Here is a 26123-nt window from a genome sequence, read left to right as displayed (position 1 = left end):
GCTCTACCTCCTTACTGGGGAAAGAGAAGGGAAATGAGAAGGATTAAGAAATACATCCAAATTATGGTTTTCTAACTTTGACAACTCCATCCTGAGCTTGGCCAAGTCAATGTTTGTCCAGGATAGGGATCCTCTATAGACATAGTTCCTTCCCAGGAGTCTCGTAGGCTGCTTTATCCTGGGCAAGGTTGCATGGTATTATTAATTGCTCACTGAAAGGAGGTGAAGGAGCAAGTTGGAAATGAGAGGTCCTGGGAAATAAAGAGACTTTAGAGAAAAGAAGAAACGAAAAGTCCAGGCAACAGAAGACTCTCTGAGGATAGAATTCTAATCCTCCTAGGCCCTACCACCTTAGGCTCACTTTTGTTGAAAGCTTTATAGCATCATCAAGTAACTTTCTAAAAGACTAAGCATCTTTCTCTTTTTATACCCCAGAGCAGTAAAACACACCCTTCCATGATGCTAGCTAGTTAGGGAATACAACAAATATTTCTGAGATCAGGAAATTTGGGTAGATCTGGAAAGGTGGTCTTTCTGAGAGTCCAAGACTCCTGACCCCATTTTAACAGTGTTGAGGTTCAAGGAAACTTGAAGACCTCTCTGTTGGGTTGTATAGCAACACCCTACCCCAGTGTAGCTGATGACTGTTCCAAGCTGAGTAGTGGAGAATCTGTCCCCTTGCCTTCCTCCCAGGGTCAAGGAAACATGACTAAGTCACACAGGGCAGCACTTGGGGATGGGAAAGATTCCTGTTTGACCCGTGGTAGGAGGGACAGAGGTCATGGTAAAGGTCAGACTCTGGGTAGGAGGTGGCAGGGCAAAGATTGGTGCAGGTTAAGATGACAGATGCCAGAATCTAGTAGCAGTGTTCTGAATATCCTCTACCGGAGAACTGCAAGACAGAGAAGCTCCAATCAGGGTTATCCTGGGCACAAGAAAATAGCCAAACCTTACTTTCATGAGAAATGGGATAGTATGCAGAAAATCTGGATGAAGAGAGGTGAGCCATCTTTCTAAGTACAGCCACCATTGGCACCATGCATTGTAGCTCCACAAAGCTTTGGGATTGGCTGTTGAAGTTCTGAGTGGGAGATCAGGAAGGAGCTGTCCAAGCCCTTGATGGAATCTACTGGAGAGGGAAAGCCCACAAGGGGAAAGCAGGAAGCCAACAAATGGACTCTTAAGCTCCTATTCACAGTGCCTGGTGGATATCTTCTGACCGTAGCACTTTATAGACAACCCAGTAGAAGATGTTGAAGATGAGGAAAGTGAAAGGGAAGACAGCTCGGGAAATGGTGTCAATCCTCTTGGCCTGGTCCACGTAGAGTTTTTGCATGGTTTCTCCTTCCCTTAGACGTGGGGCTGGAGGTTGGGGGCTATAAATGCCAGAACCTTCCATTGGACCTCCATCCCTTGCCTGCAGGCAGTGGCCCAGGCCATAGCCACGGAAATAAAAGCGACTTTCACGGATGATATCTTCCTCCTGGAATTACATGGAAGAAAAGGCAGAATTTGAGGTCACAGTTCTAAAGTAGAAGAATAGAGACCACACCACACAAGTATCTCAGGCGATGCTATGGAGACAGGGTAGGTGGGCACACAGGCTCAGCGCATGCTTTTTTATGGTCACAGAACTACTCACAAGATCGATGTACACTAAGCAGCTATACGTGGCACGTATGGTATATGTTTATGATTCCATTTGCAGATAAGCCTTGAGCTGCCTTTTAAAAATGCATAACATCATTTAGAGCCGTCTACAACCCAGGAAAGTGCCAACTCACTGTGAGAGGCACATCTCAATGTCAAGTTATCTCTGACTGGTAATAAACAGAATAAACAGAACAATGAAACCTTTAGAAAGCACAGCTGAGATAGTGAGACTTGGAAACTTGACTTTGATGACTTCCAAAAGCTGCAGAATTATTTCTCCTTGTACATAGTATCTTTTAAAAAATGTTTATCTCTGAAAATTCCAAAAGTTTTAAATAACCTAGTGGGTTATCCAAATTAGGGTAAAGCTGATTATGCTCTTGCAGATGTGTGTACTTCTAGGGTAACATTTATTACCCAATACACATTCCATTCATGTGCAGTTCGTGAATTCTGATGAACACATTAACACTGAAGAGGTAAATTTTATCTAAGCATTAAGTAATGTAGCAGACTACACAAAGTTCATTTGTCCAATAAAAATGACAACTGACAACATTAAGTAGCTACAACACAGCTGGGAGTCAGGAGGTAAGGCCAGAAAGATAGGTGGATAGAGACCTAGAGAGAGATGCAGAGGGAGAAAGAGAGGAAAAAGAAGAGAGAGAGAACCAAAGCCCCTGAGTGATCAATAGAACTTTACTCATATAAGAGTCTTTCAGGGCCTAACTCAGAGCCTATTTATTGTTGATTTCTATACAACCTCAACCTGCCCCATTTTGTCTCCTTCTAAAGGACACACTGCCATCACAAGCGGTGGTTCACAACCCGGAAATTAGACATAGGACAGGTAAGTATATACTACAACCTAGGAATACTTCATTCAAAGATGGTTATAATTTTTTTAAAGTATCAATGTTTATAGCAGTCAAAGTTTCAGCTATGTAAGAAATAACCTCTTGTGGGATGGTACCAACTATCTTCTCAGTTTGCCCGGAACTGAGGCCTTCCTCATACTTAGGACTTTCAGTACTAAACAGAATAAGGCACATGTCTATACTGAATGGATATGACAGATATGCATAAAATTAGACAAAGTAGATTTCACACATGCTATGCAGTTAGAAGGACATCATAGGGTCTTTATCCTGGGACCTCTATAATTATAGTAACCCATTTCAAAATGGCTTCATCAATGAGATGTTCGTATGGTTGGTCCCATTAATCCTTGATTATGATAGCACTAGAAGGCCTAGCCTGTCACTGGGCATCAGAGGTGGACAAGCTCAGGTCAGAGATTTGTCAACAGATCCTATCTCTTTCTCTGCCTGCTGCAGGCTCATACGTGGGAAAGGACATCAGTCTGGCTCACCGCTGTGTCCCCAGTGCCTAGCACAGTGCTGGCATCTGATAGGCACCCAGTAGATATTAGTTGAATGAATGAATGGACTGATGAGCCACACACAGAATACAGGACAGGGAATGGCTTTGTTCTCATGAAGCCAGCATCCTCTCAGGATCTCAAACTGAAGAGTCTACTTAGAAGAGAATCTTAGCTACAGAGTGCCTGGCAGAAAAAAACAATTGCTTCTTGCCCCACCTCTGCACAATGGCCTGAGGCCCCTTAAAAAGAATGGCATCGTTGGCATAGGGAAAGGTATCTCTAAGTCTGCCCACCAGAGAGGCTTGCTACCCAATCCTTGATTTTGCCAGCCTCTGTGAAGAGAGTTGTACATGTGTGAGTGCATACTAAATCACTTTGCAACCCTATGGACTGTAGCCCACCAGGCTCCTCTGTCCCTGGGATTCTCTAGGCAAGAATACTGGAGTGGGTAGCCATTCCCTCCTCCAGGGGATCTTCTCTACCCAGGGCTTGAACCTGCATCTCCTGTGACTACTGCATAGCAGGTGGATTCTTTACCCCTGAGCCATCAGGGAAGCCCTGTACATGTGTAGGCCAGAGGCAATTCACCCTTGTGGTGGTGCTTTGACCCTGAGTTGTTGTGATGGGGAGACCTCAGCTCTTTCGTCTAAGTTCTTTATACAACCTATCACCATAGGCCTCGGCTCACCTCACCTGTATTCTGTACTTCATTTACACACTGTTTCTTCATGACAGGTTGTGCTGGATCCATTTTACAGATGAAGAACCAGAGGTAAACAAAATATCACCCAAGTAAGTGAAAAATGTCCCTTGGACTGCAAGGAGATCAAACCAGTCCATCCTAAAGGAAATCAGTCCTGAATATTCACTGAAAGGACTGATGCTGAAGCTGAAACTCCAGTACTTTGGCCACCTGATGCAATGAACTGACTCCTTGGAAAAGACCCTGATGCTGGGAAAGACTGAAGGCAGGAGGAGAAGGGGACAACAGAGGGTGAGATGGTTGGATGGCATCACTGACTCAATGGACATGAGTTTGAGTAAGCTCCAGGAGTTGGTGATGGACAGGGAAGCCTGGTGTGCTGCAGTCCATGGGATCGCAAAGAGTCAGACATGACTGAGTGACTGAACTGAAGTGAAAAATGAGGGAGTAAATAAAATGAAGTTTTCTTTTGCTTTCCAGTTCAGAGTCCCTCAGACTCCCTGTTCCCCATTGCTCATCCTAATCCCTGTAGGTCTCCAGCTAGAGGATACAAGCATGGAATGTATTTGTTTGCAAAAAGCTCTGAAAGAGAAAGTTAAATCCAACTTTTGCTATTTCTGTTTCTATAGATCTAATTATTTTCCCTTTTATCCAATCACAGTAAACCTAAAGAGAATTATTTGGAACTATTTTTCAAGCTGGAAAAAGCTATTTCCCACAGAAGAGGAAAAAAATGTCCAATAGTATAAGTCACCCTGGGCTTAAAAAAATTTTTTTTTAACATATTGTAGTTGGGGTAGCAAAGATGAGTGGACTAAAATTCAAGGGTGAGGGTCCTGAATTTGGGTATTGCTTATTTAGGCCAAATTCAGAGGTGTGTGCGTGTTTGTGTGTGTGTTGGGGAGGGACAGTGGAGAGTTAAACTCCACTTTGTGGCCGTCATGCTTCCCAGGTGGCGCTAGTGGTAAAGAATCTGCCTCCCAGGGCAGGAGACACAAGAGACACGGTTGGATCCCTGGGTCAGAAAGATCCCCCTGGAGAAGGAAATGGCAACCCACTCCAGTATTCTTGCCTGGGAAATCCCATGGACAGAAGAGCCTGGCAGGCTGCAGTCCATAGGGTCACAAAGAGTCGGACATGACAGCACATTAAGCATACTTGTGGCTTCCACGGCTGTTGAGATGGAGCATTTTTGTGGCAGATGTCTATAGGGGAGGAGGGCTGGGGGACTAGAGAGGAAACATATTCCAAAATCAAGTGGGGATGGGAATGCACAGTGTGGGAGATGAGCTGTGAAGATGGGAAGGAGGGATTGATATTGAGTGATTATATTGAAGTGAAGAGAGGAGACTGGAGAATGGGGCAGGGTCCTGGGAGATGGAAAGAGGCAAGCAGGGTTCTGGGACCAAGTTCCTGAGAGGATTGGGGAGTATTTTAAATTTCTTCCATTTCTCAAGTTATTCTGTTGATAATGGTAAGGCTTTTTCCTCTGTCCATCTTGAAAGAGAGCCCTTGCCAATAAATCTGCAAAGATTGGTGGACTGGATTCTGTGGCTGCTGTGTCCAGAACCAAGTGCCAGGGCCTGTTGAGGTCAGAAAAAATGAGAAACAGACCCTTCTGTGTGAGGTTTCTAGACTAGCTAGGAAGACAAAGCAGAAATGTCTAGGAAAAAAATAAGCTATCTTAGACTGTGACATGGAAGGAGACCACTACAAAGTGCAAATGGATGGTTGAGATTTGGGATTTGAGAAGAGCAGGATGAAGGCTGGAGCTTGATGAACAGCTGGCTGACTTCTGGAATGCTCCTAACTTGCTCTTGGCTAAGGGAGCCTTGAAAATCCTATGGAGTCTCTCTCTCCCTTAAGAGAGCTCTTCTTAGACTGAAAATCACTTCTCTAGCTGGAATAGCAGGGTCCAGAGAGAGGTTCTAGAAATGAATCAACCCTGTATTAAGTTTTTCAGCCTGCTCAGTGACCTCCAGGATTTGGCTACATTTCTCCTGGGATAGCAATGACTGTAGGAAACTCAAAAAGGGACAGAACTAATGATTCACGTAATGGTTTTCAGGTTTTATCTACATTAATCAAAAGCCTGGGCCACTTTGAGGCAGGATCCAGGTGCCTAAGCAGGGCCCAGGCTGCTGTCATAACTATGTCATAATTGAGCACTGATTATGACACGCTTCATTGTGAGGTCAGGATCACCCTGTATATGACCAGGAGGGGATAGGCTGTGGGCAGTTGGAGGTTGGAGAGGTGCAGGGAAGGAGGTGGGTCAAGTGTCACCCTGGAGTAGCTCTTCAGCAACTGCAGCAGTCTTCTGTTACCAGGACACCTGTAGAGGCAATCTAGCTGGGAAAAGAAGTCTGGAACGGGTTGGCAGACTGTTCTTTTCTAAGGTAAGCATGGAGAAGGCACCAAGATTAAAACCCCTATGAAGATAAGATTTGGGTGCCTCTGGGCAGGTTTGACACAGCTAAAGAGGTGGGAGCAGTTAACTTAGAAAAGGGTGCATCTGCTTTTCTTGCCCTTCTGCCAAGGCCATATGTTTTTTCCCTGAGCCTCTGCCTAGGATGCTGCTACTAAGTCGCTTCAGTCGTGTCCGACTCTGTGCGAACCCATAGACGGCAGCCCACTAGGCTCCTCTGTCCCTGGGATTCTCCAGGCAAGAACACGGGAGTGGGTTGCCATTTCCTTCTCCAATGCATGAAAGTGAAAAGTGAAAGTGAAGTCGCTCAGTCGTGTCCGACTGTTAGCGACCCCATGGACTGCAGCCTACCAGGCTCCTCCGTCCATGGGATTTTCCAGGCAAGAGTACTGGAGTGGGGTGCCATCGCCTTCTCCTAGGAGAGGAAAGGCTTTTAGGACTCTTGCTCGGTCCTACTCAAGGAGGTGCAGTTGTGGATCACTCCACTAGAGGGCGTGCTTCCCAGACCGCAACTCAAGGACTGAAGCCGGGAAAAAATTGATAAATTCCGACGAACCACTAGATGAGACAAGAACCCTGCCCTCAGCAGAAAGGGACCTTAGCAAGGAACATGAAATCCCGGAGGTAGCTTTTGAGATATTTTTAGTGCAGACGTATGGTAAGGGCACGCCAGGAGCAGCTGAAATGGGAGGTGGGGATGTTAGGAAGAGAGAAGAACCTTAGTGTTAGAGTGGCCCCAACAAGCTAGAGCCAGTTCGCTTAGATAGATCGTTGTTTTGTTTCCCCACCCAGAGATCATGTGTGCTTTAGTGCCTCCAGATTAGGCAGTAAACAGGGAGTTGGAGCTCAGGATAGGCCAGAACTCTGCGTGTCTGATGATTAAGTGAAGCTTATGTAGCTCAGCAAAGGCTTTTAGTTTTGCTCATAATTGGGCACTTCCTTCTGTGACAGTGGCTCAGGCACTTCTGTTGTCATGACAGCGTACCTAGCACCTACTGTCTGGGCAATGGGGTGGGGCGGGGGGGAGGATGCACCGCCTCTGTTGTCATGAGGACAAGATCCCTACTCTGCTTCCCCAGGTGATCACAAACAAGAACGGGAGAAAATAACAACTCATGCCTAACAAATCTGATGCACCCAATAGAGACCAAGGTGAAGAAATGAAAGAGCCAGAAGATGCAAGTGGTAGTGTTTCAATTCCAGGTTAGTTATGTTGGGGACCCTTTTATAATGCTCCCCTAGAAAGGCACCAATGCCTGACTTGAATCTTAACCACCAATCAGTATAGGACAACCTGGGGTACCTTCCTCCTGGGTGGGAGGAGAGTCAGGAGCAACCACTACTAATTCTCAAAGCAATCTCGTGGTAAGTCAGTCAATAAGGTTCTAATATTGGCTAATATATTTGCAGTGCTTACTATGCAGGAGAATCTGCCCATGCCCTTAATTTACTCTGCTAGACGAATGTCCCATTGGACAGATAAAGAAATGGAATCAAAAAGGTTAAAGTACTTAGCTTATTTGTGACCAGCCTGGGACTAGAATCCAGGGTTCCTGACTGCCTGTCTAGTCCTTGCAGTCTAGACTGAGTCTTGGTTTCGGGGAGGAGTAGTAGGAAGGAAGGAGTCCAAAGCAGAAGGGAAGTGGGCTCCTCCCTAGTTATGCTCACCATGCGGTGGCGCCTCTGCCTTCTTCGAAGTCGAATGAATTCCTTATGCTGACGAGAGACGAAATTGACAGCAGCGTATTCCAGCAGGGCAGCGAACACAAAGAGCAGGCACACGGCCATCCAGATGTCGATCGCCTTCACATAGGACACCTGCAACATCCATCAGTGGAAGAGTCAACCTTCCCCGAGTTCTTTCACGGCCTCTTTCGTGGATTACCAGCCTGCATCAACTGCCTGCTATCCTGCAGCGTTATCCTGACTTGCTTCTCGTGTTTAAAGAAGCTTTCCTTGATATGTTCCATTATCTGAAGGACTGTGTCAAAAAGATCAAACTACCCGTTATGCTTCACCTCTCTGCCCTCTTCACCCTCCACTTCCAGCTACTTTTCCTTCCTATACCTTTTTTCTTTCCTTTCTTTCTCCTGTTTGAATTTATGCTTCTGCTTCTTATTGTCCTTTTCATTCTTATCCTTTTCTGCTTCTTTTCTTTGAATAAAAAGCAATGAACATGAGTGCTGGATTTCTTTGCCTTCTGTTCTGTCCTAGGATAACACAGCTGTGGTGGTAATTGGGCAGGGTGTGTTATTCACAAGTGAGACATATGAGGACGTTCGAGGCCAAGAAGGGGAAAGTCTTAGCCAAGATTACCCAGTGAGAAGATGGCACTAGGGCTTAGGGATTCTGGGCATCAATTCAGCGATGCTGTGAATTACCTAGGTTGCAGTCTCAATACCAGACTGAGTTCCTTCCTTCCCTTCCTCCATGTCTATTCTTCCTCTGACACTATGCTTTTTCCCTGCCATTCTTTGCAAGAGACACTGGTGAGGATTTGAAATGAGTGGAGAGCAGGGGCCTCATCTCTCATAATGAAGAGCAGAACAGGGTAGGGATCCCAATGGGGTGCACCATCCACCCCCTGCTATGGATGCTTCTGTCATTTCGAGAATGCTGGCTTCTGCCTGTCCAGTCCCTAGTGGTCTCCTTTACTACCTGCCTTGGTAGCTTTCAGGTACCATCAGCCCTCTGTATCCATGGATTCTGCATTTGAGGATACAGAGGCCAAATGTAAGGGACTTGAGCATCTGCTGATTGGGGTGTCTGCAAGGAATCCTGGAAGCAATCCCCCAGGGGCACTTGAGAGGTAACTGTACTTTTCTCTCCCATTTCCTTTGTGAAGATTAAATGCTCACTTCTCTTGAAACAGGGTTGTGGCTGGGTGGGACCAGAGGGGAGGGCAGAACTCAGGTTTATGAAGTCCTTCCACTTCCTCAATCAGATCACCTCCTTACAAAGTTTTGAGTGGCTAAGCTCACCTTATGGGGCCCCCCAGCAGGAGTAGGATTCATGACAGGCAACTTCTTTCACCAGCCTCTGCTATGTTGGACATTGAGGATGCTGCACACTCCAGGTAAGGAGCAGGTCTCATAACAGAAATCTTCCACCTCAGTAGCTCTTAATCAGGGCTGACCCCCACAAACATCTTCCCCCCCCCCTGCCACCAGGGGCATTTAGAAATGTCTAGAGACATTTTTGGTCACACAGTTTTAGGGTGGTGCTAGCAACTGGCTTCTAGAGACCAGGGATGCTGTTAATATCCTACAGTGCACAGGACACAACCCCTCCCCCCGCCAACTCACACAACAAAGAAAAATGATCTCAACCAAAATGATGATAGTGCTAAGATGGAGAAACTCTGCTCTATTTCTTTTAGGCCAATTCTATTGAGAGGATAGTGGTGGGTTGCTAGGCAACCCTGATTAAGCATCCCTTGGTGTTTCCACTTTGCCACCTACAAAGAGGGCCTCCTATTTCATTTACCGTCTCCCAGTCCCACTGTGCCCCCGGGGATAAGTAAGTGCTATGAAAATCCACAATGAGGTAATGACAGGGGAGGTCCAGGAAGGACTTTGGATCATCAAAAGAAAAGGACACATTAAGAGGCAAGAAGAAAGTCTTGTTAACAATAAGTGTCAACAATGTACCTTAAATATCTCTGGAAATCATCCGCTCACTATCCTGACTCATCTGAAGGATTGCAACAGCTTCCTAAACAATCTCCCTGCATCTCTGCTGGCCACTTACAATCTGTTCTTCAAACAACAGCCAGAATTTTGTTTTCAAAATGTAAGTTTGATCATATCACTCCTCTGCTTACAACCCTTCAGTGGTTCTCCACTATCCTTCTGATATAGGCAGTGCCCCCCTCGGCATGGCACTTAGCCCCTGCCTACTTCTTCAGCTTCACCTTGTCCCTTGCAATCTATAACCCTGCCATGCTGATCAATTTCAGTTGTCTCCCAAGGGAATCATCTCTTTGTATCTCTCCTTCGCCTTGATGATTTTTACTTAAATGTCCACTTTAGATACCATATCCTCTGGGAAGTCTTCCCTAATCATCCCGGTCTGGGTTGATTGCCCCTACTGGATGAGCTCAGCTTACCTGCACCTGAGCACCCATCAAATAGACCTGGCTCTTTCCTTCACTAGATTGTAAGCTCTTCAGTGGCAAAGACTATTGTTATCATGTTCGCTGTTCTATCTCCAGTGCCTTGCTGAGAGTCTGGCATATAGTAAGTAGCTTTTGAATTAATGAAGAGGTGGATGGAGTATTTGTCTCTGCTAGTTCTGTTTGCCCTCTTAGCCTTCTTTGTTACTACCTGCCCCAAGAGCTGTGGGCCATTTAGATGACAGGAGTTAGAAAGAATTGGGTTCCTCCTCCCTGTTTCAACTTTAGGTCTAATCTGTCAGTCTCTAGTCAAAACTTCATTAAAACCTTCCATTATACACTGAACCAACTGGAAGTTGTATAGATCAAGAGCCCGGCAAAGAGACAGTGATGGGTGCCTTTGGGAGCCCTAGGCCTCATAAAGGCAAAGATGGAGTGGCTTCCAGTAGCATGGGAAACGGCCATCCCAGTTGAGTTCCCTTACAAAGTGACCTGCGGCTGCTCTCATCCTGGACACTAGAATAGTATTGGGGGTGAGATTGCTGTTGCTTTCAAAAGCCCCTGATCTGGCCCCACATTTTCCCTTGGGGCTCCCATGAAATCTAATGTTGCACAAACTCAAGAGTGAGCAGAAGCTCTCTGACTTAGTCCCTTGCTCTGCAGGGCTGGCCAATGAAACTTTTTAGTTCAGGGTCTATGCCTGCATACTTTGCTATTGGCCAATGAGGCCAAGAAAAGGTCATCAACATAGAGAGCAGACTTACGGTTGCCAAAAGGGAGGCGGTGGGGTACGGAAGGACTGGGAGTTTGGGATTAGTGGATACAAACGGGTATATATAGCATGGAGAAACAACAAGATCCTACTGTATAGTACAGGGAACCATATTTAGTATCCTGTGATAAACCATAATGGAAAAGAATATAAAAAAGAATGTCTATATACGTATAACCTAGTCACTTTGCAGTACAGCAGAGGTTGGCACAACATTGTAAATCAACTATACTTCAATTATACATGTATGTAAAGAAAAGGTCATCAAAATCTGATGAGGAGATACCAAATACCCCCCCCCCCCAACCAAACCAAACCAAACAATCCTCCAATAAAGTACATTCTTTCTATATGAGAAAACAGAATGATTCCTGGGAGCAGATGGATGGTGTTTGCTCACAGGAGGGGACTGGAGAAAGGAGTTCTCTCAGCAAGAATAAGGCATAAACTGAAGCAACTCCCTGAGTTAGAGGAGAATCTCCTTATATGGCAGCGGCAATAAACTAGAGCAGGGTTCTTAGGTCTGAACTACTTTTCTTCCTCTCGTCTTCATGCAGGGCCACTACCACAGCCTCATCTGGCCCTGCAGCCTTCACCTAAGCCCAGTCTGCCTCTCACAGCCTCTTCGATATCCTTGCCATTTAGAAAACACACTTACAGGCCTACCTCAGAGATGTTGAGGGTTTGATTCCAGATCACGACAATAAAGCAAATTGCACAAATCTTTTGGTTTCCCAGTGCATGTGAAAGTTACAATACACTGTAGTCTAGTCAGCGTGCAATAACATTCTGTCTAAAAAGACTATATGTATACCTTAATTCAAACATACTTTCTTGCTAAAAAGATGCTAACCATCATCTGACAACTCAGGGTTGCCACAAACCTTCAATTTGTGGGGAAAAAAAAGCAGATATGCAAAGCACGATAAAATGAAGTGCAATAAAATGAGCTTGTATAGGAAATTATCTCTGACTACTTTCCCTGTGACGCGATCCTAATCTCAGCTTTGTCACTGTCTGTCCCTAGAGGAACTTAGGATCATCTCAAAGGTTTCCTGGTGATTCAAAAATAATCGAGAGCACTACCAGCTGCTTTAGGCCTAGGTCCACTACCCAGTCCTTTCCACCTAGACCCCTAAAAATTACAACAATAACTAACATTTATTGAGTGATTATTATGTGCCAAACACCATTCTCTCTGTTAATACATTATCGTATATATTTCTTGCAATAACCCTATGGAAGAGGTAATATTCCTACGTTACAGGTGAGAAGACTGAGAAGGAATTTATCTGAGATCACCATTAGTAAATGATGAGGCTGGGACTTCAATAAGAATCTACCTGTCTAAAAACAAACAAACAAACAAAAAAACTACCTGTCTCTAATCTCCTGCTCTTAACAACTATTGCCCCACCACCTCAGTATATAGGAAATTTGTAAATTCAGTCTGAGTGTCCAGATCACCCCCTGTTTAAGTCCCCAGTAAAAGTCTTCTTAGGAATAAACACTGGGAGATATGAGATCACAGGGCCTGGTTTCCAACAAAACAGAGCAAGAGGGAATATGTTCACTATAAGAGCCATAAAAACTGTGTTGTTTTGCTTTCCATTATTTCTCCATGGCATAGTACAATGCCTGGTACACAGTATGTGCTCAATAAATATCTACTGAGTGAATGAATTAGCTTGCTCCCTGATCATCTCAGAGCCTTGCTGACTTTAAGGACATTGAGGTGATGACCTCTAAATTCTGTTCATGAAGACATGAGGCAGGGAAAACCTGGGTCTAGTCCCATCAGCATAAATCTCTCTGTGTCATCAAAATATCACCTGGCCCTAGAAAATCTGTGTCCACTGACTTTAATTGCTATTTGCTGCCTCAAAGTTTACTCACCCCTAAAGAAGGGACATCGTCTCTAGAGCTCTTCGTGATAGTATCTGATTTCTGACATAGCGAGAAACAGACGTCAATTTAAAATCCTTGTATTTCTTTGATTGTTCCTTGTGAAGCATGACCTTGAGAAAGTCATTCTATCTCTCTAGGCTGTAATACCCTCATCTGTGCCAGGAGGAAATGGGGCTTTCTACTTGCTGAGGGTCTTTTGGTCTTGGACATGCTAGTACTTCCTGATGAAAGTCTAAGTCAGCACTGTCTACTCATTCCCTAGCCAGACAGCATCTGCAACCCCAGTCTCCACACTGTTTGCAATGTTATTAGCAGTGTGTTCCAGGGAAAGAGAATGCAGGACACCTGCTCTTGCTTGATGGCTCTTCTCTACTTTAAATCCAAGGAAAATAGTCAGTGGGAGGGAATGGGGGAATGAATGGGAAATGGGGAGCTCTGTGGCAAGCAAGGTCCCTGGCATGTCTCTTCACCTTAGGCAAAGAGGCCCGGGAGCCAGAGCTCTGAGTTGTCATGGTGAGCACAGTGGTGATGCCTAGGCCCACTCGGGCAGGGGCAGCATCCATGTTGATCCAGAAGGAGACCCAGGACAGGATGACGATGAGTAGGCTGGGGATATACATCTGAATCAGATAGTAGCCCATCTGTCGTTCCAGGTGAAACTTTACCTCGATGCAGGTGAATTTCCCTGCAAGGAAAGAGGTGAGGTGTCAGGCCGCAGGTCCCCAGCCAGCAGCTGAAACTGAGAGGCAGGAGTAGGGCAGCCCTATCTCTGTAGACCAGCCTCTGGGCACCTAAGCTGGGTCAATAATTGAGCCTTTCAAAATGGTCCCAGGTCCCAGATGTATGTTTTGATGAAGCTCTCAGAGTAGCCAACAGAGACCTGACCTCTTGCTCCAAGCACTTTAGTTGCCAGCAGAAGGCTTTCCCCTGAAAGAGGATTAAAAGTGGGAGGACTCCAAAGCCAGGCTGTATGGGTTTAACTCCTGAAGCTTCTGCTCACTAACTGTGCGACCTCAGGTGAAACACCGAAGCTTTTAAAGTTTCAGTTTCCTTGTCTATAAACTAGAATAACAACAATATCCATTCCATCACTGGGCAATTGTAGGAATTAAGTTAGATGATGCATTTCAGGTGTTGAATACATAGGCAGCTGGTACTATTCTCATGATTAACAAAGCGATGAGCCTAGACTCCACTCCAATCTCAGCATCCTTGCTGGTGTGTCCTGAAACCCCTGAAGCTCTCCAGCAATGATTCACTGAGATAAACACTGCCTGTGTCTTAAGCAAGTAAGAAGAGCTGGATAGCAAATATCTGGAAACAATGTCCAACAGAGACCAGCTCTGGACGGTGGGCAGCGAGTTCCCAGACAGCATTAGGCAGCAGCATCCTATTCCACCAACAAAAAGTGTGTTGGCCCCGGGCACACGTACCAATGCTCTCCTCTTCCTCTGACAGTCACCTTCACTTTACCCTGCTTCCCAAGCCCCAAGGCTAAGAAAACACTAGCTCAGAGCTTCCCCTGGCAGTAGATGCTTAGGATAACCAAGGCAAAAAGCAGACGATACGTATATTGTTCTTTTATTGTGGCCCAGTCTTGCTGTTAGCAGGCCTGTCTGATTCCTCAAGGTTAGTGATTTCATCAATGACTGGCTAAGACTTTGTCATGCGTGTGATGCTGTGATCTCCCACTGTTGCCTGAGTCCACCTCACTTCATCCCACCCCAGGCTTCTAGCCATGAAATGTTTTTGGTATCCATATTTTCTTTCTTTTTGATGATAGCGGTTTTGTTTTCCATGACAAAATTAACACTTGTTTAGCATAGAAAAAATGTGAGAGGTAGAGAGGGAATAATAATATTCATAAACTGACATTTATCAAGCCCCTGCTAAGTGCCCTGACTTTATATAGTTTATCTCATTTAAACCCCATAGCAACTCTTTGGGGCAGGTAAAATGATTATTTCCCATTTTACAGGTAGGGATATGGAAGCTCCTTTGAGATTATGTTTCCTGAGGGTTCCCAAATAGGAAATAGTGTGGCCAGAATTCAAACTCAGCTCTATCTGATTCCAAAGTTCTTGCTCTTATCACACTGCTTCAGAAACACTTGGTGCTATTTTCTTCCCAGATTTTAAAACAAATGCTTTTGGTTTGTTTCTTTCACCACAATAGAATCATTCTGTGTATACAACTTTGAATCTTAACCTTTTCCACTTGTATTTTCCAATGTTGATATAAGCACCTAGCAAGCATCCTTTTAGACCTCTGGATAATATCCCAGCAAGCAGATGTGCTATGTAATTTATTTAACTTCTGCCCTATTGGTAGATATTAAGAGCAGTTCTGAGTTTTTGCCAGTATAAACAATGACCCAGGCGCACTCTTGGGGTCTAAAGTCAATATGATTTCTTGGAATATTTCCTTAAAATAAATTCCAAGGAGTGGAATTCCTGGATCAATAGGTAAGGAAAAAATTTAGGTTCCAGACTAAAGTTTCTTAGTGTGCCCCCTGTTTCCACGTGCATCAGACTCCTCAGGATTCGTGTTCAAATGCAGATTTCTGGGCATCACTCCAAGCACATGTAATCAGAATCTCTGAGAGGCAGAACCCAGGAATCAATATTTTAACAGGCTCCCCAGGGAAATATGATGCACAGCAAAATTTGAAAACCATAAGTCTATATACAAATTGCCGGGTTTTTTTCCTGAAAAAGTTTATACCAATTTCCACTCCCACCAGCATTTTCTAAGTTCAATGGCTCATTCCTCTCCCCAACTATCTGCACCCCTACATACACAAACACATATCCATAGGCTTGCACCCAAAGCATATCAGCACACCATTGGAGGGACCCAAGATCTCCCTTCTTCAGCTTGTGGCCCCTATCTCAGCGTCATAGCTCTTCACAACAGCCAAATGGTCAGTGGAAATGAGGAACCTACAGCAATTAGGGAAGCTGCAAAAGGAAGGTGCTCAAGCTGGAAAAGCAGCTGCTCTTCATTTCCAGACCCCAGTTTTCACACCTGGGAAACCATGTCAGTTCATGAGACTTGGGCACTGGAGACAGTGGCAGGGAGTGTGGACAGGAAGCCAGCTGGTCCCTGAATTCTGTTCTCTCCTGCTTCAGTGTAGTCATTGAATACTGCCAGATGTAGAAATTCCTCACTTTACACATGGAGTTGGCCTCGGGACAGATGGAACACTCCTGCCACTCACTGACACAGGACCCTTTGTTCTGCAGCATATGATAGGGACAAGAATATGGGCTTTGGTGGTGGAACATGGGCTTTGAATTGAAATCAGTCCTTTACTAACTGTGGGACTTGGATATCTGATTCCATTTCTTAGAACCTCAGGTTTTTCTTTCTGAGAAATGGGACTGATCACCACTACCATAATGAGATAAGACATATAAGAAACTTAGCACGCCATTGGGCACAGATTGGACCTTCAATAGAGGCCAGCTGCCTTGCTCCTTTCCCTCCCATTTGGAGGCCCTTCGTGCAGCCCACAGCCAGTAAGATCCTAGGTTTTTTTTTTTACCTGTGTTGTAGTGCTTGGTACAATAGCCTAGATCCTTCTCATCCCGCAAGATAAACTGAGGCAGAGTCAACCCCTCGGCCACTTGGACAGCAGGAGCATCTTCCAGCCACTCAAACATGAGGTCATTCATAGTGTAGCCAACTGAAAGTGAAAGAGATGGCAGAGGGCTGCAGAGCGTGGGTGTTGGTTGGGGGTAGGGAGAGGATTAGAACTGGCAGGAAAGAACAGATGAGGAATAAGGCCTGGGTTTTAGGAGTTTCATGCTCATCTGGGAAAGAAAAACCATTCTGAAGAGGGTACTTGATCAACTGCTTCATGTGCCCAGCCTAAGTGGGTAAATCAGAAAGATTTCAGATTCCTCTCCTACCTAGTTCTCAAGCATTAGAAAGTCCCAAAGAGAAATTATTCTGACAGACCTAGAAAGCACATCAAAAGGCTTGGAAAGATGTCAAGGAACCCAGCTGGGAACCTCCTGCCCCATCTCAAACCCAGGGGAGTAAGCATGTGTACTGACCACATACCTTGAGCTGAGCCAGCCTTGGAGCTGGGGCTTCTGCCACTTCACTCCAGGGAGGAGAGAGCTATTTATACCCTGCCAGCCATGCATGGGCCAATGTGCATACCACAGACTCCTAGCCAGGGCCCTGAACTGGGGCAAACTGAGAGCTAACATCAAAAGTGCCAAGTTGCTCATGGAGAGCTAGAATTTTGTGAAGACTCTTGCCATATAGATGACTATATTCACATGTTGGGTAGAAATGGGAGCAGAAACACAAAGGCTCACAGATGTCCAGTGTAGGGCCTTGGCCCAGAGTAGCTTTGTGACTTTAGGCAAGTCACTTCCCCTTCTCTAAAATGTTCCACTTACATTTCAGAGGAGGTAATGAGGACTTGGACGTGAAGGTGGTTTATGAATTCTAAAAAGCGGGCCACATAGGACAAATTCTATCCATCACTATTATTATATGTTAGAAACCGACAGACAAGACTTTTCCGAGGATCAAATGCATAACTCCTGATCTCGCAGTCTCACTTGCCCAGGAGATGGCAAAGAAATGGACATGGGCGATGTCCAGCCTTGTCATCCTTAAGCTTCTCTGCACTTGGGACAGCCCCTGCAGGCTGTCACCCTATGCCCTTGGTAGCCCTTGGCTGACCTTGGTACCCTGGGCACTGTCTATGCCTAGAACTGTCCTCTCTCACTTTTCTACAAAAGTAATCTGTACACACTGCTATATGCAAAATAGATAAGCAACAAGGGCCTACTGGATAGCATAGGGAAATATATTCAGTATCTTTTAATAACCTATCGTGGAGAAGAATCTGGAAAATAATACATATATAATGGAATCACTTTGCTGTACATCTGAAACTAACAAAACATTGTAAATCAACTATGTGCTGTGCTCTGCTTAGTCGCCCGGTTGTGTCCGACTCTCTGCAACCCCATGGACTGTAGCTCATCAGGCTCCTCTGTCCATTCTCCAGGCAAGTATACTGGAGTGGGTTGCCATGTCTTCCGCCAGGGGATCTTCCCAACCCTCAGATCAAACTCAGGTCTCCTGCATTGCAGGTGGATTCTTTATTGTCTGAGCCACCAGGGAAGCCTAAGAACACTGGAGTCAGTAGCCTATCCCTTCTCCAGGGTATCTTCCCAACCCAGGAACTGAATGGGGGTCTCCTGCATTGCAGGTGGACTGTTTATGAGCTGAGCTACCAGGGAAGTCTAAATCAACTATACTTCAATAAAAAAAAGTTGCCTATGTTCACAAAGAATCAGGGTTCAAAGACTGCCCCATCCCTGGCAACTCTAGATTTGTAGAGGCATCTTGAATATGTGAACTCAAAGGAAGTAAAGGTAGAATTCCCGCAGGCACTGTGAGAGGGAACGTATCTCTGGACACAGGAGGTACTCCTCAAATGGCCCTCCGCATCCAGCCCAAGCACACTGGTATATAAGGTTGGTACCTTCCCACCCTCCGGCCCTGTAGGGCAGCCAGACCTTCAAATAGCGAGGGAATGGACAAGCACATTAGACTGGGTGTTCAGGAGCTCTGGCTTCTAGTCTCACCTGGGCCAAGAGCTGACTGTGTATGTTTGGGGAAGTCCATCCCCACTCTGGGCTGCCCTTCTCCTGTCTGGAATATCACAGCATGGGGTTAACTATCTCAGGCAACTATCTCAGTTGGTGTCTCAGGCATCACTCTGTGACTTTCTAGGGATACTTACAGCTCTCCAGCTGCATCGTGCAGGTCTGGATGTCCATGGGGAAGTTCTTGAGGTCCATCGGGCAGGACAAAATGAGAGTCAGCCTGGCAAGGACAGGAAGAAAGAAGCCAGGCTGGCTGAGTGTGGCCCAGCACAGCACAGGGACCTTCCCCCCACCCCTCCGCCTCTGCCCCTTGCCCCGAGTTCTCCTGGCCATCTGCCAGCTGCACCTGATGCTGTAGAGCACGTTTCCATTCTTGAAGATGCGCAGCAACTTGTTGTCTGTGGTAACCTCGTGGAAATTGGCCCCTTTCTCATTGGCAAAGAACAGATCTGGCTTCCAGATTGAGTCCAGCATGGAGGGATCGAGGTCCAGCGAGTCGTCAGGATATTCTCGGTAGGCCAGGCGTGGGTCATTCCACTGCTGTCGCAAGAAGACATTCACCCGGTAGTCCTGGGAGGGCACAAAGATGGGCCCATCAGAGGCAGTGTTATTGCAGGGACTAGCAAGCCTACCTGCAGAGGAGGGCCACGAGGAGGAAAATTCTGGGAACACATCTCAGGAGCAGTGGGCATTTTCCACTGGAGAAGGAGCCTGCCTTGGGCTAATATGGGAAGAGAAAAGACATCCATTAAGCTCTTACTATGTGCCTGAGTCTTTGCTAAGTGCTTTCTTCATATGCATCATCTTATTTAAATCTCACCTCAACCCTGAGAGGAGAGTGCTGTTATGATTCCCATTTTACAGATGAGGAAACTGAGACAAAGAGAGGTTTCAGTAAATCTGCCTAAAGTCATACAACTATTAGATGGTAGAGTCTGAGATTGAATGCAGGTTTTTCTGATTAAAAGCCTGTGCTAGTCATCATGCTGTCTTCCAAACTCGACCGTCTGCTGCTTAGGCTAGTCTGCCTTTAGCCACAAAAACCCTGGGCTGGGGAGAGATAAACTTCCACCTTTGGACACCCCATGGCTTTAGCCATGACCCTGAAACAGGGAAAGGATGGCAGAGGAGAGACTGGCTTGCTATCTGGTGGGCTTCTCCCAATCACACTAGAGAGGAAGGGGGGGCATGGAGATGCTTTACCATGGTAGTCTCGGTGACGGAGCCAAAACTGTTGATGAAAATGTTGCAGGTCACATTCACAGGCGGGCCTAAGGGTAGCAAAGCACAGCCACATTGGTAGAGCGTTCCAGGAATCTGGGAGAAGATTCCAAGCCTGCCTCTCTGAGCTGGAGGCCAGGGCACTGCTGGGAGAAGGCAGTGCCTGGCACACAGACCCAGGGTGATGGGGTGGAAGCTCCTCTGAGCTGTGAGTGCTAGACCTGTTCCCCAGCCTCCTGGCTCTAAGGTAGGCAATGGGGGTGGCTCAGTGTCCCCAAAGGGAGTGGGGAGGGGGAGGTTTTATAGGATGAATACTTCTTACCTTTAAAATTAGGCCGAATCCTGGCATCATACCCAGATGTTCGCCCCATAAGCTTGTCCAGGAAATCAGAGGGGGACATGGGCTGGGACCCCTTGGTCCCAGGTTTGACTTCCTCTTTTGCCAAGGCCACTCTGGACAGGAGAGAGTTAATCACTGAGATCAGTTGTCTGTGCATGTGTGCTAAGTTGCTTCCATCATGTCCAACTCTTTGTGACCCCCATGGACTATAGCCTGGGGCTTCCCTGGTGGCCCAGCGGTAAAAGAGTCCACTTGCAATGCAGAAGACGTGGGTTCTATCCCTGGGTCAGGAAGATCCCCTGGAGGAGGGCAGGGCAACCCACTCCAGTGTTCTTGCCTGGAGAATCCCATGGACAGAGGAGCCTGGCAGACTACAGTCTGTGCGCGCTCAGTCATGTCTGACTCTTTGCAACCCCATGGACCATAGCCCACCAGTCTACCGCATATATTAGATCTTTTTGCTCTCACAATGCTCATGTTATAGGCCAAAAACTGTTATTTCCATTTTACAAGTGAGTAAACTCCTTCCAAAGAAGGAGTGATCTGTGGGACTGTAAATCAGTGCAGGCACTGTGAAAAACAGTATGGAGTTTCCTCAAAATATTAAAAGTAGAACTACCATATGATCCAGCAATTCTATCTCTGGGTATTTATCCCCAAGGAAACTGATATTTGCACCTCTCCCATGTTCATAGCAACATTTGTAATATCTAGAAGAAGGAAAGCACCCAAGTGTACATCAACAGATGCATGGATAAAGAAAATGTGATATATACATACATACATACATGCAGTGGAATATTACTTAGTCATAAAAAGAAGGAAAATTCTGCCATTTGCAACAACATGGACAGACTTGGAAGGCATTATGCTAAGTCAAATAAGTCAGATGAAGACAAATGCTGTATGATCTCACATATAAACATGGAATTTAATACATAAATAATAGATAGATAGCTAGACAGATAGATCAATCAATCAACTAACCAAAAGAAGAATGACTTGCCCAAAGTCTCACAGCTGAGGCCTCATCCAGTGTTCTCTTTCTGATGGTGTCTTGAACACACTCAAACATGAGTGACAGAATTAATGTAGCTGTGGCAACACTTTGTACATCTGGCCTAGCCAAGGATGGGAAGGGCTCAAGGGCAACTGACACCCCTAAGAGTTAGTTTCAGTTGTTTGGCCTTCATGCTGATCTCTCAAGGGCTAGCACCCAGCTTCTGGAGAGGGCAGTTTGGCTTCTGCTCCAGCAAAAAGCTCTGGACCTCGGTCCAGGCAGCTGCAGGCAGATGAACTTGCTTTCACAATAACGTAGGCAGAAAAAAGCAGGGCTCTAGGAGCAAGGGAAAGACTCCCAGTAAAGAAGCCATGCTGTGAAAGTCAAGTCCCATCTTATCTCCCTAAGAGCTTCATTTCAAGAAAGGCCCAGTGTGCTTTGGCCTAGCCTAGAGGCCAGCCCTCTTCTCCCCTGACAGGTTTTCCTCTAAGGGGAGCAAAGTTTCTCCCATATGCCTGCTTGTCTGCTTAGCAGCCAAAAGCTAGACCAGGGACCAGGAGTTCAGCAAGGGCTTGAGGGCAAGGGTGGAGCTGAAGCTCAACTCCTGGCTGGGCCCTTGTGCCTCCTGCTCCATCCTGCTGTCATCCCTAGAGCCAGCTCCCCTGTGTCGGGAGGTGAGGTGACTACTGTCCTGGATCTGAGTCTCCTTTGAGTCAGTGGGCTCCTCTTTCCCAGTAAATCTATGTACCTGCCAGTGACTGATACAGTAATAAAAATAGCTGAGGCACCATGCTAAATGCTTTATCTAGTAGTTCTCACATCAGTCCTCTCAATAAGTACCATTATTATCCTTTTATACGTGAGGAGTGCAAGATGGAGCAATTTGTTCATGATCATACAGTTTCTAAATGGTAAAGCCAAGATTCCCACCCAGAGCTCTTGACTTCAAAACTAAGCCTATCCATAGGGGTAAAGAACAGACTTTTGGACTCAGTGGGAGAAGGAGAGGGTGGGATGATTTGAGGGAATAGTATTGAAGCATATACATTACCATATGTAAAATAGATAACGAGTGGGAGTTTGATATATGACATGGAACCCAAAGCTGGTGTTCTGTGACAGCCTGAAGGCGTGGGGTGGGGAGGGAGGTGAGAGGGTGTTTAGGAGGGAGGGGACACATGTATACCTATGGTTGATTCATGTTGATGTATGGCGAAAACTATCACAATATTGTAAAGTAATTATCCTCCAATTAAAATAAATAAATTAATTTAAAAAACCCTAAGTCTATCTATTGCAGTACTGAGATACTAGCAGCCCCAGGCAGGCTGCCAAGGAGCCAGAGATGGGGAAGGTCAGTGGCAGCCTCACTCTGACCCCTAGAGTCCTGCATTCTCAAATCCCAAGAGCAAGAGGAAGCTCTTACCCTGGGAACAGAGGCCACTTGGCCCTGAGCAGGGGTTGCCAGAGCAGGTGGCTTAAGCCTGCTCTGAAAATCCAAGGAGGCTCTGGTACAAGCCGAAGTCGTCCATGGCTTCACCATGGGATGCCCACACTGGCCAGGTGCTGCTGCTGGCCGCCTGCCGTCTGGCCCCCGCCCCCAGGGAGGCCACGTGGACCTGAGTGTGGAGCAGCTAGACCCTTGACACCGTCCTCAGCCCCACTCTCATGCCATCTCTCCCATTGGCCCCAGCCCCAGGACCCTGGGACTGGCTGTGAACTCAGCTGTCTGGGGCCCCAACCCCCGTGGGAGCCCATCTTTTCCAGGGCTACCTCATTTGTGGACCTGAGAGCAGGGTCACGGTGTGTAGACTCTCCTTTCTCCCATTCATTCCTGGAAAGTTCCAAACACTGGCAGGACTCAGGAGGCTCCAGAGCTGGAAACCTTTCTCATGGAAGGCCCTGGGATGGGGTAGGGGAGAGAACTCCAATTCTGTTATTGGGTGCCCGAGTGACCTTGGCCAGGTCACCTGCCCTCTCTAGGCTTCAGTTTCCATAGTTCAATGAAAGACTTGGACTCAAGGCTTCCTAAGGGCTCACTTGCTCTAATCACCAAGGGGGCTTTGCTGCCACCAAAGCCTGGGCCTTGGTGTAATTTCCCCTCCACCAGGGCCAGCGAATGCCAGCTGGGTGCCCCCTTCTGCCTGCATCCTCATATCAGCTCTAGCTGAGCTGCCATTGCCATTCTACTTTGGGCTCCTTTTCACTCTGAAGTTTATTTCCTCCCTGCCAATGCCACTGAATCCCTGCCTGCCTGCCCACTCACGTGTCTGCCAGCACATGAGAAGGAGGCTCCTGGGGTGCTCCCTGAATGAAGAGGAGGATGATATTGCGGTGGCACTCACCCACCTCCACCTTGGGAGGCACTCTTCTGACCAGTTCAGCCCAGGGCACAGCCATCTTTCCTCTAGCATCCTCTGTCCACCTAGCTTCCCCTGTCTACCTAGACTGCACCCCCCCCAACACCAGCTAGTAAGAAAAGTGGGAATCGGTGGGGGGGGCATTTATAGGGAGCACAAAGCTTGTCTTGCCCAAAAGCCCAGGAAATGATGGCCATGTAGTACCAGCCAGGTGCTCCCTGGGCAGGGTAGGGAGAGTGCAGAGGGCCCAGCTTTGATCAGCCTGGCTTCATCCTAATGTGGTTTGGGGAAAATCCTGGCTCGTTGTAACCTTTTGGGTGAGCAGCTGGCAGAGGTTGGTGTCATTTTTAAGGATTTGAGGGGCGTGTGGTCAAGTTGGGAGGGAGATAGGTTTGGAGGGCAGGACAGATGGCTTCTGTTCAGGGGCTCATTCCCTAGCCCCTACCCTGACCCAGGAAGCTCTCACCCATGCAGAAGCCTTCCCATCACCTCTGGGGCTTTGACATCCTTCACGAAAGCCTCCTGGGATCTCCATGGAGGTGAGTGAGTCTGCCTCTGGAGCCATCCTATCCATGGGCTTTTGGCAAACTTCAAGGAAACTCTGCCGGAGCCGCAGTTGCCCCCTCCCCAGCCCGTGTTTGCATGCATCTCCTTCTCACCCCCACTCAGCTCACCTGAGGAGGACCTGCCCTGGCAGGGTCCAGAGGAGAAGGAAAGAGAGGGTTACTGGAACGAGAGTTGTCATCCTGCGGGGACCCTGGAGTCCTTTTCTCAGCCTGGCTGCCAAGGTGAGAGGGGATACCCCGGCAGGAACGCCGAAAGTACAGATCCTTCTTCCTGCTCAGGCCGCTCTCGCAGGGAACCTGAGGGGGGCCGGGCTAGGAGTGGCGTGCTCTCTCCCCACTTCTCTCTTCTTTGCCCCGTCCCTCTCAGTCAGGGGGCCAGAACTATTCCCCTGGAAGTGATTCTGACACAGATAACCCTACCGGCTCCTGCTCGAGCTCGCCTGGGGCTCCGGAGGGCCTCAGCCTGCCTGCCTGCCGGGGTGCTGAAGGAGATTCTTTTTGGGAAGCAATCACTCTCTAAACCCCGGAGAGTCTTGGAGGAGAAGAGGGAGGGAGACTGTATGAAGATGTTTCCCTCCCTCCCACCTCCCCCTGAGATGCACCCTCCAGAAAGCAGCAATTTAAAGGCACAGTCGCCGGCAGCCGGAGTTGGGTTCAGAGCGAGTCCGTGTGTGTTGTGTGCCGGGGAGGAGCTTGGACTGCCGCTGCAGCCTGGAGAGGGGCCGGAGGTGCTCTGTCCAGCTTCTAACTCTCTGGCTGGAGCAGTGCCTGCGAGCTGCCTTGCTATCCCCACCTCGCCAGCAGTTTCCCTTTTAGCCTGGAGCCAAGCGGGGGCCAAACTCTAAAGTCTTAATGATTTTTTGTAAGGGGGAGAAACGACCTGAGAGGGTTTAGGCAGAGCCACTGGGTATTCTCCAGGTAACAGTTTCAGGGCTGAGAGGAGGCAAGAAGGAGGAGGGGAAGGGCAGGGGCAGCTTTTCCTCAACTCTCTGGATGGAGACAGGGGGATGAATGATTGCTGGGGAACTTGGGAGTCTTCTTCCTATGTCTGCCTGCCTATCAGTCAGTCTGTCTGCCTGCTTGCTCCATCTCCTTCATCCTTAGGGTTGCACATCCTCTTTCCTGCCTACTTCCCTCCCTCAGGTCATCTCTGCTGAGCTTGTGGGCTCTCTGTAGCTCTCTGGAAACCCCCTTTCCCCAGACTGGCTAGGCTGTGAGGAGGAATAGGGCAGAAGCTGGGGCAGGGCAAGCCTGGCACGCAGCAGGCTTTGTAAGCTTTGGAAGAGTCAAGGGGACCAAGAGCAATGACCTGGCAACCCCAAAGCTTAGGATGGAGGAGAGAGCTGGGGAGAGTGGACCACCCACCCCTCCTTGCTTCTCATTTGCTTACAGAGTACAGCTGCTTGAACAGTTCTTTTCCTGTCAACCCTCCCCCAGACTTGCTCAGCGCCACCTGAACCGCTCTGGTCTAGGACTTCTCTGAGGACCTCACCCACTATCACTTCCTCTCTCGCTCTTCTCTGCTTTCTTCCTCCCTCTCTTTCTGAAGCTTTCCTTCATCCACACTCTCTCCATCTCCCTCCCTGTTTCTTTTCTCTGTCTCACCTTCTAGGTCTGTCTCCCTTCTTCTTTCACCCTCGCTTTCTCTCCATTCCCATTTGTTTTCTATCTCAGCTTCCCATTTTCTCACTCTCTCCTTTTTAGCTGTGGCCATGAGAAGCCAAACGTTTTCATGTTTTTTTTTTTTTTTTTTTTCAGTGGAAACTCTCAGGACCGCTCTTCTGAGTTCTTGAGGGTGTGCTGGGCGGGGGGTGAGGTGGGTGCCACTTTCTTAGGGTCAATACCTGAGCCCCACCAGAGAGGGATGTGTGGAGACTGCGAGCTCTTCTAACAGGATCCATCAGCTACTTAGAGGGATTAAAGACAAGGCTACAATGAGTAGAACTGCATCTTCTTTGCGGCTGTGTTATTATTAAAGAAGAGGAATTTTTAAACAACCAATGAAAAGGAAAGAAGAGGATTTTAAAGATTCCAC

At 47.2% G+C, this 26123-nt stretch overlaps 1 protein-coding gene across 1 annotated transcript; it reads right to left on the bottom strand.

Moving 5' to 3' along the window:
• Positions 1-1192: 1192 nt before the first annotated feature.
• On the bottom strand, positions 1193-24267 carry LOC138071136 (glycine receptor subunit alpha-4). Its single transcript, XM_068962566.1, has 9 exons — positions 24197-24267; positions 20145-20275; positions 19805-19872; positions 18948-19171; positions 18739-18821; positions 16510-16650; positions 13433-13647; positions 7837-7986; positions 1193-1483 (listed from the first exon to the last, which is right to left on the bottom strand). Exons 1-9 carry the CDS (start codon positions 24265-24267, stop codon positions 1193-1195), a joined length of 1374 nt encoding a protein of 457 aa, XP_068818667.1.
• Between the last annotated feature and the right edge of the window lie 1856 nt (positions 24268-26123).

Source organism: Capricornis sumatraensis, chromosome X, assembly GCF_032405125.1.
Source record: "Capricornis sumatraensis isolate serow.1 chromosome X, serow.2, whole genome shotgun sequence".
Lineage (NCBI taxonomy): Eukaryota > Metazoa > Chordata > Mammalia > Artiodactyla > Bovidae > Capricornis > Capricornis sumatraensis.
Note: the sequence above shows the minus strand (reverse complement) of the source record. Positions and strands in the feature narration are given on the sequence as shown.

Bases quoted from the DNA above. Each gene is read 5' to 3' on its own strand.
- LOC138071136 (XM_068962566.1), bottom strand. From the start codon at position 24,267: ATGACAACTCTCGTTCCAGTAACCCTCTCTTTCCTTCTCCTCTGGACC. The intron at 19,172-19,804 runs GTAAAGCATCTC...GTGCCCTCCCAG, and splicing joins CCGTCACCGAGACTACCATG to GACTACCGGGTGAATGTCTT. The intron at 18,822-18,947 runs GTGCAGCTGGCA...TGTCCTTGCCAG, and splicing joins AACGTGCTCTACAGCATCAG to GCTGACTCTCATTTTGTCCT.